Source organism: Bombina bombina, chromosome 6 (assembly GCF_027579735.1).
Source record: "Bombina bombina isolate aBomBom1 chromosome 6, aBomBom1.pri, whole genome shotgun sequence".
NCBI classification, from domain to species: domain Eukaryota; kingdom Metazoa; phylum Chordata; class Amphibia; order Anura; family Bombinatoridae; genus Bombina; species Bombina bombina.
The window spans coordinates 1,132,867,730-1,132,882,729 of NC_069504.1; the positions used below are offsets into that span (position 1 = coordinate 1,132,867,730).

At 34.4% G+C, this 15,000-nt stretch overlaps 1 protein-coding gene across 4 annotated transcripts in view; it reads right to left on the bottom strand.

The window, feature by feature from the left end:
• SOX5 (SRY-box transcription factor 5) overlaps positions 1-15,000 on the bottom strand; it is a 488,205-nt gene that overhangs the window by 235,331 nt on the left and 237,874 nt on the right. Inside the window, exon 1 of one of the 4 annotated variants that reach the window (XM_053719113.1) lies at positions 10,815-10,997. The exons of the other annotated variants lie outside the window; for them this stretch is intronic. Within the exon in view, the coding sequence (XP_053575088.1) occupies positions 10,815-10,899 (85 nt within the window). The 5' untranslated portion in view covers positions 10,900-10,997. Of the gene's footprint in view, positions 1-10,814; positions 10,998-15,000 lie in introns of those variants that run through there. 4 annotated transcript variants of the gene reach the window in all.

The following is a 15,000-nucleotide window of genomic DNA, read 5'->3' on the forward strand; positions in this document are numbered from 1 at the left end:
CCCTTGTTAATGATGTAATTGTACTACATTTAGTGCCAGCAGAAATAAATATCAGTAAGCCAATAAGAGAGGACGTTGGTTTGGTGCTGTTAGGGTATTGCTTTATTTTACTTACATGCATTTGATAACAGAAGTATCACTTTGCAATTCAGTGAATGGGAACTAATGTTATTTTAAAGTAGATTTCCATCCTACATTACAAATATACTCAGAATATACTCAGTCACACTATCAATTCTAGGCAGCACCAACAATGTATATTGACACTAGAAACATTTAAAGGGACAGTCAAGTCAAAATTAAACTTTCATGGTTCAGATAGGTCATGTAATTTACAACTTTCCAATGTACTTTTATCATTAAATTTGCTTTGTTCTCTTGGTATTTTTTTTTTTTAAGTTAAACCAGGTGTGGGCTGATATGATATTTTCTAAGCCCTTGAAGGCCACTTCTTATCTCAGTGCATTTTGGGAGTTTTCACAGCTAGACAATGCTAGCTCATGTGTGCCATACAGATAGCATTGTGCTCCCTCATGTGGAGTTATTTATGAGTCAGCACTGATTGGCTAAAATGTTTGTCTGTCAAAAGAACTGAGATAAGGAGGCAGTCTGCAGAGGCTTAGATACAAGGTAATCACAGAGGTAAAAAGTATATTAATATCACAGTGTTGGTTATGCAAAACTGGGGAATGGTTAATAAAGGGATTATCTATCTTTTTAAACAATACAAAAGTCAAATTCAACAGAGACATCCGAAAGGTCATACGGATTTAATGGTTGATCCTGAATACTTTATTATAAAAAGAGCAATAACCAAATTAATATGTGGCAGAGATTACTAGTTTTTGGATGTAATTGTTGTAAATTCATATATGTTATACTAAACATTATTACTAATCAAATCCTTTGTATATACATAATGCAGGTTTTTTTCTCTCACTGCAAAGCTTGTCTTAACGGAGAGAAAAAAATATATAATCGCATTTGATGCCCAGTGTTTTTCATCGGTCTGCTATTTTGACATTCAATTGTCGCACGCTGACCCGTGTTGCTGAATTTTTATATAACAGTGCATACAAATGCTATTCAAATGTAGGGGACAATTGACTGAACTCAACAATGTAATTGTATACTCATGTCAGCGTTTAGACGGGAGCACAATTACAACTGCTTTCAATTCTGCGATTATTACTGCCGCATTCAGTAAGAAAATGTAGTGTAAAAAGATAAGTGTCCCAATATGATTTGGCTTAATAACAATGCCTGCTTTTATTATTCCCTTTTAAGAAAGTATATTGCTATTGCCCCCGCACTTGTGTTTATGTGCTTGTGAATTTGTTTGGCCATTTGGAGACCCCCTGCTACGCACGTAAAGAGACTGCCTGTTAACTTATCAAAGGAACAGTCTGGCCTGAAGGACATACAATTATTAGAACCTGGTTAATTTCCCCACACACAAAAACAGAGAGAATAGTTATCATTATCTTCAAGGTTAATGGTATAGTCTTCCTTACATTTTATTTTAACCCTCTGGTTGCTGGAGGGGGGAGTGTGCCATTGTAACAGGGACATTATATTTGTCTTTGTTCTATACGACAACATTCAGAAATGTTCTACAGTCTTTTTTTTTTTAAGGGATATGAAACCCACATTTTTTCTTTCACAATTCAGATAAAGCAGCAATTTTGAGCAACTTTCTAATTTACTCCTATTATCATTTTTTCTTAGTGTGGTTTGTATCTATATTTGAAAAAGCAGGAATGAAAGCTTAAGAGCCGTCCCATTTTTGGTTCAGCACCTGGGTAGCGCTACATTTGACCACCAATCAGCAAGCGCTACCCAGGTGCTGAACTAAAAATGGACCAGCTCTTAAGCTTGCATTCCTGCTTTTCAAATAAGGATACCAAGAGAATGAAGAAAATTTGATAATAGGAGTAAATTAGAAAGTTGCTTAAAATTGCTCCTTTATCTGAAACATGAAAGAAAACCTTTGGGTTTCATACCCCTTTAAAGGGATACTAAACCCATTTTTTTTTCTTTCATGATTCAGATAGAGCATGAGCTTTTAAGCACCTTTCTAATTTACTCCTATTATCAATTTTTCTTTGTTCTCGTGCTATCTTGATTTGAAAAAGCAGTACTGTAAGCTTTAGAGCCAGACCATTTTTTGTTCAGCACATGGGTAGCATTTGCTGATTTGTGGCTAAATGTAGCAAACCAATCAGCAGCTCTACCAAGGTGCTGAACTAAAAAATGGGCCGGCTCCTAACCTTTTATTACTGCTTTTTCAAATCAAGATAACATGAGAACAAAGAAAAATTGATAATAGGAGTAAATTAGAAAGTTGCTTAAAATTGCATGCTCTATCTGAATCATGAAAGAAAAAACGTGGGGTTAGTATCCCTTTAAGTAAATCCATAAATTATATTTCTGTGCTCAGTAAAATAACTTTCTCTTGTCCGGCTTGTGAAGGGGTATAACTGTTGTAGGAGTTGTCCCTATCAGCCAATGGGAATTAGTACAGCAATATCAGCTGTGCTCGAACTTACATTTCCTTCAATTTCAGTTAAACAATATGTTCATATACAGTGTGCATTATACAATACCGCAGGTACTCCCAAATGTCAGCTCCAATCACTTAATGTTCTGAGAAATTATTTACTGCTTGGCTGTCAAGGGGTTAATAGTTTTCTAATCATTCTCAGAATAAATCCAAATGTCAAGTCCTTTTTTTTTCTCTTTACTTATTAAGCGGAATGTAAAAAGTCATATTTTCTTTTCTCTTAAAGTGACTTCTATTTCACAAGCTCCAGCACTCTCTAATCTCCAGTTACTAACAAGGCTGAAATGTACAATTGGACACACTTGTTTTTTTTTGTGCTTTCAGAATGGTCTCTTTTGCCCAACGGGTGAATTCTGCAACTTGTGCCGACAACGGAACAAAAACATTATCTCTAGAACGTATTGTATCTCTATATACTGAACATACTATGCTTTATTATTTTCTATCATTCTTGGGAAACAAGTAAAGGCCGGAGCCAATGTGGTATTTGCGAGAAAGGGCTGTCAGTCATTAAAAAGCTAACAAACCTTTGCATAGCAGGAATGCAGTAATAGAAATCTTTTAAGAAATAACAATAGGCTACAGAACCTCCAGGCACCAAACGCAAAGCATTTTACTTTTAAGTCTATTGTCAGCGAAGTGTATGACAAAGCTTTTCCCCTGCAGCTAGACAAAATATTCGCTGTAGTGCGCTCGTAAAGAAGCCAAAGTCTTGTGTCTCACTTACAAAGTTAAAGCTACAGTAATCAGGTTTGTGAAGCTGGCAGAACACTCACTGCAGACCACAAAATGCCACAATGCTTTTAAGCTCGGCTGTACCATTCAGAGAAGTAACCTCCTTACAAATAGCAACTTTAAAGAGACATAGAAAGCATTTTTTCCCCTTTTGTTGAGTCTAAAAGGCGGTATTTTAAAATGAATGAAAGATTTTTTGTGTCATTTTTTTTAATGTGCAGGATAAACCTATTTTTCAGTTCATGCTTGTAGAATTGTGCCCAACATTACAGCTATAGGGCTTTTACCTATCAGCCAATAAGCATTAATACTGCAGTATGCTCGATCAATATCAGATTATATAACTTTCTTTTAATGTGGCTAATTAGTGCTTTGTCATGTGCATGACAAACAATTTTAATTAACACCTTAGGTGCCAGAGACTTTTGCAACTCATTATGCAGGAATGTGCCACAGCCCTCTCTCCAGGTAAGGATTTACATTTACCTACAACAACAAGAAATAAGGTATTGTGTACAATTCTGCATCTCTTTAAAACAAATCAGCATGTGATATATATTTAATTAATGCAAAAACAAAGTTCTTCTTGACTGTAAAACAGTTGTAAATTACTGCCGTCTGCTTGAAATAGCCACATATAATGACCACATTTCTGTTCCCTGCTAAATCCTTTGCAAGGGCACGAGGGGAAATTCTGCCAGAAACAATGCATCTGCTTATTAACCCCTCGCTGACTGCACTGCAGATATTTGTTCCTGAGCAGCTGACACTGTTTAAACAGGTCAAAATAAAGCACTGTGCAAGGTGCCCCCCTAATAAAATGCAAGTGAATAAGGAAGATACCCAGGTATTTAAATAGCTGATAAATACTGTATATATATATTTGTATTGCAATGTATCAACATATAAAAGTGTACCAGGGTAGAATATTTGTTTGCCTGGTTTAATTGTCCCTAACAATATAACGGTTGGTGTATTACTAGACTAGGTAAATAACAATGAATCAAGGCTGGAAGAGACAATGGGAGGAACAGTTTTAAGTATGGCAAGGAGCCACATTTCTGAAAGATTTTTTCTCCGTGGCTGAACAATAAGAAGCTCAATTTGGAAGGCACTTATGCTGCTGGGTAGATGCAATTCTATAACTTCTCAGTATAATAATCTTGGCAAAACAGTATTGTGAGCATTTAAGTGTCTATTTGCCTGTTTATAGATAGAGAGAAAACAGGGGGAACGTAAGGAGGGCTGTGAGGGAGAACGAGGAGAGACTGAAAGGATGAAATAAGTCAAATATCAGAGATGTCAGTGGTTTAGAATAACCTGACCCTTTAGTTACACTCAGCAGCGATTCTGCACACACAGGGCTATGTCCCTTCTGCGCTTGCACAACTATTCATCCTGCATATTTCCCAGTTTCACCCAAGTTTCTGTCCCTCACATATGCTTCCTCGCATCAGTGCCGATGGCAATACCCAGTGGTGAAAAGCTTTCCAATGGTGCCAGCTAGTTATTCTAAAAGTGACAGAAATGTCTGCATTCAGTCATATAGCCCCCCGTATGTAATATAACACTTATATAGCGTCTTATATGTAACACACACCCCTGTATGTAATATAACACCCCCACAGTCCCTTATATGTAATATAACACTCATGTAGTGTCTTATATGTAATAACCCCACACACCCCTGTATGTAATATAACACTTATATAGCGTCTTATATGTAACACACACCCCTGTATGTAATATAACACCCCCACAGTCCCTTATATGTAATATAACACTCATGTAGTGTCTTATATGTAATAACCCCACACACCCCTGTATGTAATATAACACTTATATAGCGTCTTATATGTAATAACCCCACACACACCTGTATGTAATATAACACCCCCACAGTCCCTTATATGTAATATAACACTCATATAGTGTCTTATATGTAATAACCCCACACACCCCTGTACGTAATATAACACTTATATAGCGTCTTATATGTAATAACCCCACACACCCCTGTATGTAATATAACACCCCCACAGTCCCTTATATGTAATATAACACTCATGTAGTGTCTTATATGTAATAACCCCACACACCCCTGTACGTAATATAACACTTATATAGCGTCTTATATGTAACACACACCCTTGTATGTAATATAACACCCCCACAGTCCCTTATATGTAATATAACACTCATGTAGTGTCTTATATGTAATAACCCCACACACCCCTGTATGTAATATAACACTTATATAGCGTCTTATATGTAATAACCCCACACACACCTGTATGTAATATAACACCCCCACAGTCCCTTACATGTAATATAACACTCATATAGTGTCTTATATGTAATAACCCCACACACCCCTGTACGTAATATAACACTTATATAGCGTCTTATATGTAATAACCCCACACACCCCTGTATGTAATATAACACCCCCACAGTCCCTTATATGTAATATAACACTCATATAGTGTCTTATATGTAATAACCCCACACACCCCTGTACGTAATATAACACTTATATAGCGTCTTATATGTAATAACCCCACACACACCTGTATGTAATATAACACCCCCACAGTCCCTTATATGTAATATAACACTCATATAGTGTCTTATATGTAATATAACAGCCAGATAGTCTCTTATATATAACACACACACCCCCTTATATGTAATAAAACACTCACATAGCCACTTATATGTAAAAAAAACAGTCACACACACCCTTATATGTAATAAAACACTCACATAGCCACTTATATGTAAAAAAACAGTCACACACACCCTTATATGTAATATAACACCCCCACAGTCCCTTATATGTTATATAACACTCATATAGTGTCTTATATGTAATAACCCCACACACCCCTGTATGTAATATAACACCCCCACAGTCCCTTATATGTAATATAACACTCATGTAGTGTCTTATATGTAATATAACACTCATATATTGTCTTATATGTAATAACCCCACATACCCCTGTATGTAATATAACACCCCCACACCCCCTTATATGTAATATAACACTCATGTAGTGTCTTATATGTAATATAACAGCCAGATAGTCTCTTATATATAACACACACACCCTTATATGTAATAAAACACTCACATAGCCACTTATATGTAAAAAAACAGTCACACACACACCCTTATATGTAATATAACACTCACACAGCCCCCTGTATGTAATATAACACCCCCACAGTCCCTTATATGTAATATAACACTCATGTAGTGTCTTATATGTAATATAACACTCATATAGTGTCTTATATGTAATATAACAGCCAGATAGTCTCTTATATATAACACCCCCCCCTTATATGTAATAAAACACTCACATAGCTACTTATATGTAAAAAAACAGTCACACACACCCTTATATGTAATATAACACTCACACAACCCCCTGTATGTAATATAAAACTCACATAGACCATTATATGTAATATAACACCCACATATCTCCTTATTTGTAATATAACACTCACACAGCCCCTTATATGTAATATAACAATTACATAGCCCCTTATATGTAATATAACACTCACATATCACCTTATTTGTAATATAACACTCACATATCCCCTTATTTGTAATATAACACTCACACAGTCGCCTGTATGTAATATAACACTCACATATCCCCTTATTTGTATGATAACACTCACACAGTTGCTTATATGTAATATAAGTTTCTTTATCTGTACTATTATAATAAAGCTTTAAAAGAATATATAGTGCTGTGGACAACTATTTTGTATATGTAATATAACACTCACACAGCCTTTTATATGGAATATAACACTCACATAGACAATTATATGTACTATAACACCCCCACAGCCCCTTGTATGTAAAATAACACTCACATAGCCTCTTATATGTAATATAACACTCACACAGCCGCTTGAATGTAATATAACACCCCACAGTCCCTTGTATGTAATATAACACTCACATAGCCCCTTAAATGTAATTAAACATTCACATGCCCGTTATATGTAATATAAAGCTCACACAGCCGGTTATGTGTAATATAACACACAAACAGCCCCACATATGTAGTATAAAACTCACACAGCACCATGTTTGTAATATCACATCCACACATTCCCTCATATGTAATACAACAGTCCTATGGCTCCCTGCATGTAATTTTATCACACCCACAGCCCCCTGTATGTAACATTACACTTACACAGCCCCCCCTGTATGTAATATCCCACCTGTACAAAAAATCACACCCACATGGTCCTTGTATTTAATACCACACTTAAAGCCCCCTATATATAATCTCACATTTGCACAGCCCCTGTATGTATTCTGATATCACACAGCCCCTTGTATGTAATATAACACATGCACAGCCAGTTGTCTGTAATCTCACACTCACACTGCCCCCAAATGTAATCTCACACTCATAGTCTGGTATGCTGATACCCAAAGCAAGTGCACTTACACTCTCAGCCCTTACATGATTATGGCACTCAAGGCTTTGAACACTCACACCCATGCTCAGGCTTGCACACTCAGACTTACAGCCACAAACTTACACTCATAGCATTGCCTACTCTCACTCACACGCCTTGCATGCAAACTCTCACAGCAAATACACTCACACCCTCAGCCATGTATGTTCACATTCACAGTCTGGTATGCTCCAACTTAGCCGTGTATTCTCATTGCCATTCTCCCTTAAATACATCTTGACTCTCATAGCCCTGTACATTCACAAGCACGGCCTGAATGCTGATACTCATAGCCCCGCACACTCACAGCACTACACACGCATACGCTTATGGCCCCGCACAATCACACTCATAGCCCTGCAGGATGACATTCAAAGTCCTACACGCTGACACAGTACTGCATACTCACTTACGAACACTGACACCCACAGTCCAGCACATTCACACTCACAGTCCTACACAGAAACACTCACAGTCCTGCCTGCTGACACTCATAGTCCTGCATGCTGACAATCACAGTTCTGCCTGCTGACACTCACAGCCCTGCACACTCACAGCCCTGCCTGCTGACACTCACAGCCCTGCACACTGACACTCACAGTCCTGCACACTGACACAGCCCTGCCTCCCTAGCTGCAACGCATGCCAAGCCCTCTAAAGACTGATTCCTTCATCTGGAACAATGCGACCTGGAAACTTGTGCCAACATTCTGTGATTTTCAAACAGACCTGATGTGCCAGGAATTAGGCTGCATTCTCTCCAATACACTTTGAATACACAAAAACCTCATTTTCCATTGAGAATATGTGACAGATTCGAATGTGCAGCTATTCCATACAGAGATAACAATTGTTCCAAATGTTGCCCACATCAAATCATTTCAATTTAACAAACTGACCAAGAAAAAATAAAACATTCACAGTATTTTCCAAATCAGACCAGTCTACCTGTTAAACACAGAGTAAGCATAACATAAGAGAATGTATATATTACTTTACTGTTCTTAATAAACACAATAACACATTAATAAATATTGTGCAAAGTTTATGCTAAAGTATTTTTTATGTTTTTCTTAAATTAAAAATAATGGTAAATTATAGCATTATTTACTCACAAGCCAGAATGTATAGAATAAAAAAAGGACTTTCATTTGTGATTTTAAAGTGTAGCTTTATTTATGCACCTTTCTACTAATATAACGCCTTCTGCCAGCCACCGTAAAAACTACTTTTTTTCATGAGGTGACGTTTCCACCTCTTATCCAATAGCCATGCTAGCCAACCGGCACTGAATAATTGAGTGCTGTATGGCTATCACAGATATTGGATAAGAGGAGGAAATGTCACGTCATGGAAAAAAAAGTAATTTTGCAGTGGACGGTGGAAGAAGTTATTTTACTAGAACGGTGTATAAAATAAAGATACTTTTAAAGCCGTTTCACTTCAAAATCATGAATGAAGGTCCTTTTAATTTATTGTATAGATTCAGGCTAGCGTTTGAATAACGCTATAATTTACCATCACTTTAACCACAGCTCCTAAACCACATACAAACATTCTGCAGTAAATATACATATATATCATTCTAAAAAAACTATTAGGGAAACAAATCAGACATTGTAACTCTAAAGACTTGGCAGCTGAAAGGGAGGTCAAAAATGTTTAACTCCATTTGGCAGTTGACAGCTGTCATCTTTAAATCACCCCCATGTGAGTTAAAATTCCTAAATCTTACTTAAATTGTTTTTTTGTTTTTTAATACAACCATAGATTTATTAATGTTATCCAATTATACAATATATCTGAACATTTCAAATAACAGCTATTAACCCCACATTACTTAACACCCTTGCAACTACTTCTCTGACAAATTGTTAAAGGGATAAAAAGGTCAACATTGAAATGTGCATAGGTGCATTCCAATTTGAAATTGAAGCATTTTTGCAATATACTTTCATTAGCAGAAATGCTTCTAGTAAAAGTTATTACTATATTTCTATGGCATATCCACATATGCTGGGTTTGCCTATGCACCAGTACACTACACCTTCTCACGGAGTCAGCAGTGGCTTGTGTGATAAAAAGTTATATTTTCATAGAAGCAATACACACCACTGTCAGATCTTTGAGCAGGCATGGTGTATAAATACTGGTGCATGGCCCTCACAGGATATGTGTGTATGCCACTGAAAAACAATAATATATTTTACTAGAAGCATATTTGCTAATGGAAGTAAATTAGAAAAATGCTTCTGTTTAAAATTGTCTCTTTAAGCCACATTATGAGAAATATACTTGAAACAGTCATAAATTGTTTAATATAGGTACATGAAAAAAATTGTAAACTTGCACAGCTAAACATTATATAGAAACATGGGAGACATAAACCAACACTAACTTCTTAGATGCTACAGCAACGTAACTATAAGAAATATTAAAAAAAAAAAACCCTCATCTTTCTATTATTTTATTGCAGAAAATAGTTAAAGTTAAAGAATATACAAATATGGACAACTATTACATTAACCTTTTGGTTGCCAGAGAGGGTTACAAGCAATTAACAAGAAATATGCAAATTGAACAAAAAACAAGTGCAACATACTTACTTTGATTTATTAATAAATTTTAATAAATAAAAACATTTGATATGACAAATAAATATAGTAAAAAATTGTTTTATCTCTTGGTTGCCAAGCGTCTGTGTTGTAACTCTCTCTGTCAGACAAGGGGTTAATAAACAAAAGTAACTTTTTTTTTTTACCCACTCATTTCAAATTCCAGTTCCACTTGTGAAAAATCCAATGAACGAATTCCAAAAAAAAGGTCCATGCTATGCTACAGCCAAGCTCCAATCACAATACCACATTTCCCATGACATTGCCTGCCAAGATGTGCACATCCCAGGACTCAAAAAGCCATAAAAAAAACAGAAAACACAAACCATTTGCTTACTGTCAAAAACACAAGAACAAGTAAAATAAAAATAAAAAAATGAATCAAATAAATAAATTTTTACTCTTGTTAAAAGCCACAACTTCCGCCGCTGAGCTCTTTTCTGTGAGAATGACACACAGCGGCCAGTTCCTCTTGTCGTCTGACATTCCTGCAACTTTTTTGGCTATAATACACAATGTGCTCTTGTCAGCTAGCTGCAGGAAGACGAGTCGATTGCTTGGATGGAAAAGGGGAGGGCGAAGAGAGGGGAGGCCTTTACCTTCTATATGGTTGGACATATAATGTCCCCTTGCAGCTGCAAGACCAGCACAGTACATATAATATGTTCTTAATTATCATAGCTTTTTTTAACCTCCAGTTACTGACAGCTGTCTTCCTATCATCCCAACAGGTGTTATTAGGGATGGTAACAATGGATCTGGCTTTTAAGCCAGCAACGCTGACAAGTGAATGGGAAGAACAAATGGTTTGTCAGGCACCATCCCCCTTGGTCACTAAAGCAAAATAGTAACAGTTATTATTTGTATTTATGAGCAGGACAACAGGGTTTCTATCTCCCTGTCACAGTGAAGACAGAATTTCAACTGCTTGTCTGCCAGAGGGGGCTGAACATTGCATAACAACACGCTGTAGCCCTCTCTGGCAGACAAGGGGTTTATACATTTTGTGAATGCTGCAAAGTGCTCACAGCTAATGAAAGTTGTCCATATGGATCTGGATAATTTATGATCTCAGTGATGTGTGGGTGACATGCACTAAATCAAGGTAGCGATTACTTCACTGGGGAAAGCATGAAAAGATGGAGGATTAAAAAGCTGCACAATTTACTCCACCATAACACATTAACTTATAGTTTATGCAAACGCCAAAAATGCTTGTGAACATTACTTTCTTAGGTTATACTGTCTTTATCAGGAAAAGTATTTTAAAAAAATAAAAAATAAAAATAAAATAAACAGAATATTAACTTTTCAGTTTGCTATGTAGCCTTTAATTAGAAAACAGTGTTAAAGATAAAAAAATAAATGCATGAATAAATAAATAAAATATTATCAATTTTCCCATAAGTTATACAGTCTGTATAAGGAAAAGTATATTTTGAAGATTAAAATAAATAAATATCTTAGACTATACAAAATCTATTAGGAAAAATATGTTTTAAAGATAAATAATAATACAAATAATATTAATAATAAATAATAATAATAATAAAATAAATAATAATACAAATAAAATAAATAAATATTAATATTATTATTATGGTTATTATTAATTATCTTTAAAACATATTTTTAAAGTGTTAGGAAAGTATATTTCGAAGGTAGATAATGAAAAAAAATCTTAAGACATATAGAATTTATAAAGAAAAAGCATATTTTTAAAAAAATTAGTAAAAAAAAATATTATTATCTCAGATTTTTGCATAACTTTATGCTTTAAAATGATTAAACATATTAATACAATTATATAAAAAAAGTAAAAATTGTCACAGATAAAAAGAAAGCTACGTACAATAAAGCAAATATTTCAGTCATATAAAGATAGTCATCACATAAGACAGTGTTCTCGCGAGGATCTTTTTAATGGGCACACCACCCAGCTAAAATTTAAGCCAATATTAAATTATAATTAGCTTATATTATTTTTTTGCTATGCTTATTGCACAGATTATTATTAAATATATTTATGTTAAATTATGCAATTAATTTGTGCCTTGGACAGCAGCAAATGTTATAATTTTACAAAGTATTGCATTGTGGAGAACACTGAAAGTTTCATATATATATATGTATAAAAATAAATAAATACATGTAATAAGATGTTCAAGAACTTTCACAGGGTAGGGCTCTAGCCACGTTCCCCAAAGTGACAACAAATAGGACAAGAGTATGAAGACGGGGATAGAAGTAATTAATTAATATACTCTACAGATGGCCTCTGAATTGCATGTTCACTCTCCAAATACAAGTGATGTAACATGAAAAAATGTATCTAGTTGTTATGGGAACCACAATTCTAATTTAGGTTTTAACCTATTAAGTGCTTGAGATCACTTTACTATACTTCTATAAAATCCAGATATGTCAATTGTCATGAACTGTTACATACAATAAATATTATATAGCCTCAAGAAAAGCACCTCAAGCTAAAAAAAAAAATATATATATATATATACATACATACTCACGCACAGTCTGTGAATTTGTATGTATGCATGAGTATATACATATATGTTTGTGTATGTGTGTACTGAATCCCAGAAGACCCCATAGTGCACTGCAGACTGCTTTACATAATCATTTTATATTGGGATTTCACAACTAGGCAACCTGCAGTCACATGTGATGATGTAATGGAGGAAAGATCTTAGTCACATTTGAAAGTGATTTAGTATAATTTAATGTTAAATCTTAATTCTCTTCTTCCTCAGATGTTTTTCCAAAACCCATTTCTTCAATCTCTGAAGCATATGTCTCACTTGAATTTGGGATTAGAAACTAAATCATTTATGTATAATGTAGATATCCATAAACTTTGTGTTTTCATAACTATTGGCATTTCTAGTATAATTCTCCACCAAAAAGAAAGAGTTTTTAAAGTCTAAAGGTTTGTTTGTTTTTTAGTTATATTAATTATTATGTTTAACCCTTTAATCACAGAAGGGTTATTGGCACATATTAACATACAATTAATACCCTGCAATCTTAAAACAAAGTTATCAACTTTTGCAGTTTGATTACAGGGATACATAGAGCAAGAAAGGGCAGCATTCTGCTGTATCCTGATGACCTATAATAGTTTTATTTTTTAAGGAGAAATGTGCATTATACTGATCTAGGAGATTGTGGGCCTGATATTTTGCCAATTAATATCTGCAACAATGAAATATGTAACTGTTGTGATCTGGCTATGGCTTTACACAGACAATAATTATGTTTGTGCATATATATATGTATATATATATATATATATATATATATATATATATATATATATATATATATATATATATATATATATATATAAAAGCACAAATTAAGTACCAACGTATTGCAATTCTAAATGCAAATCCCTTCATGAAAGGAAGAAAACATACATCTGTTCGCTTGTATTGCATGGTCTGAAATGTAATACTCTTAGAGAAACCTTTTAAAGATTAAATATACCACATCACTACTTGGCCCACTGATAGAATATAGCAGGTAATTTATATGTATTTGCCTGGAAAAAAGGAAAATTAAAACAGAAGTGTTAGTATTGCAGTGGCTAATATTCTAGAACAATTTACTGCTAAACTGAGAACCAATGAATACAAAATAATGTGTCCCTGATGGTCTCATGAAATGTACACTCACTCCTCAGTATTTCTAAGCCCCTCATTGCATTCCCACAAATTCATTCATGGGTTATGGTGTTTTAAAAATAATTATTCCCACATTACTGTACTTTATATTTTGCACAATGTGAATAAAATAAATCTGAACCTACTGAATACCACACCAAATGAGACAAGCAATATTTATAATACATATCACTGTATATTGCAAGTAAATTAATTTACGCACACATATGTATTTGCAAACTGGTGTACTTATGCACACGTATCACTTGCACTAGCTATAATTTAGCAGCTATGTCAATGCCAGATAGATGCAGCGGGACACCAACTTTTATCTCAGCGAAGACTATAGTGATTCTAAATCTAGTCTGACACACGCCATTCTCTTGCCTTCCAAAGGTGCATAGGATATTCTAACTTTGGTAAGAGCAGGTTTAGCCAAACAAAAAAACAAACATATAAATAAATAACATTATATATATATATATATATAATCTCAGAGATTATGAATTATTAAAAAAAATGTTTGTTATAATCATTACCAAGGAAATGTCAGGTAAAATATATATTCAGAGAAGGTTATGTCATAACTATAGAAAGCATCAAAAATATTTGACATCACTCAAAATAGACGTCATTTTTTAATTGAACAACCTCAAAGAGTGATTTAAGTCATTATTATGAAACATTTATAAGGAACATACAACTGGAATAACTTGTAGCTCTGCACAAATCTCATGCAACAGACTGATAAAAACTGAGAATAATTTACTTCTGAAGAGAGTTGAGATCAGTTATTTTTATCCTATTTTTAGTTCATGTTCCAGACATAAATAAATCATCTGGTTGTTTTCACATTTTTACAACCATGTATTTTGTCTTAAGGATCATACAGTGCTCCTTTACT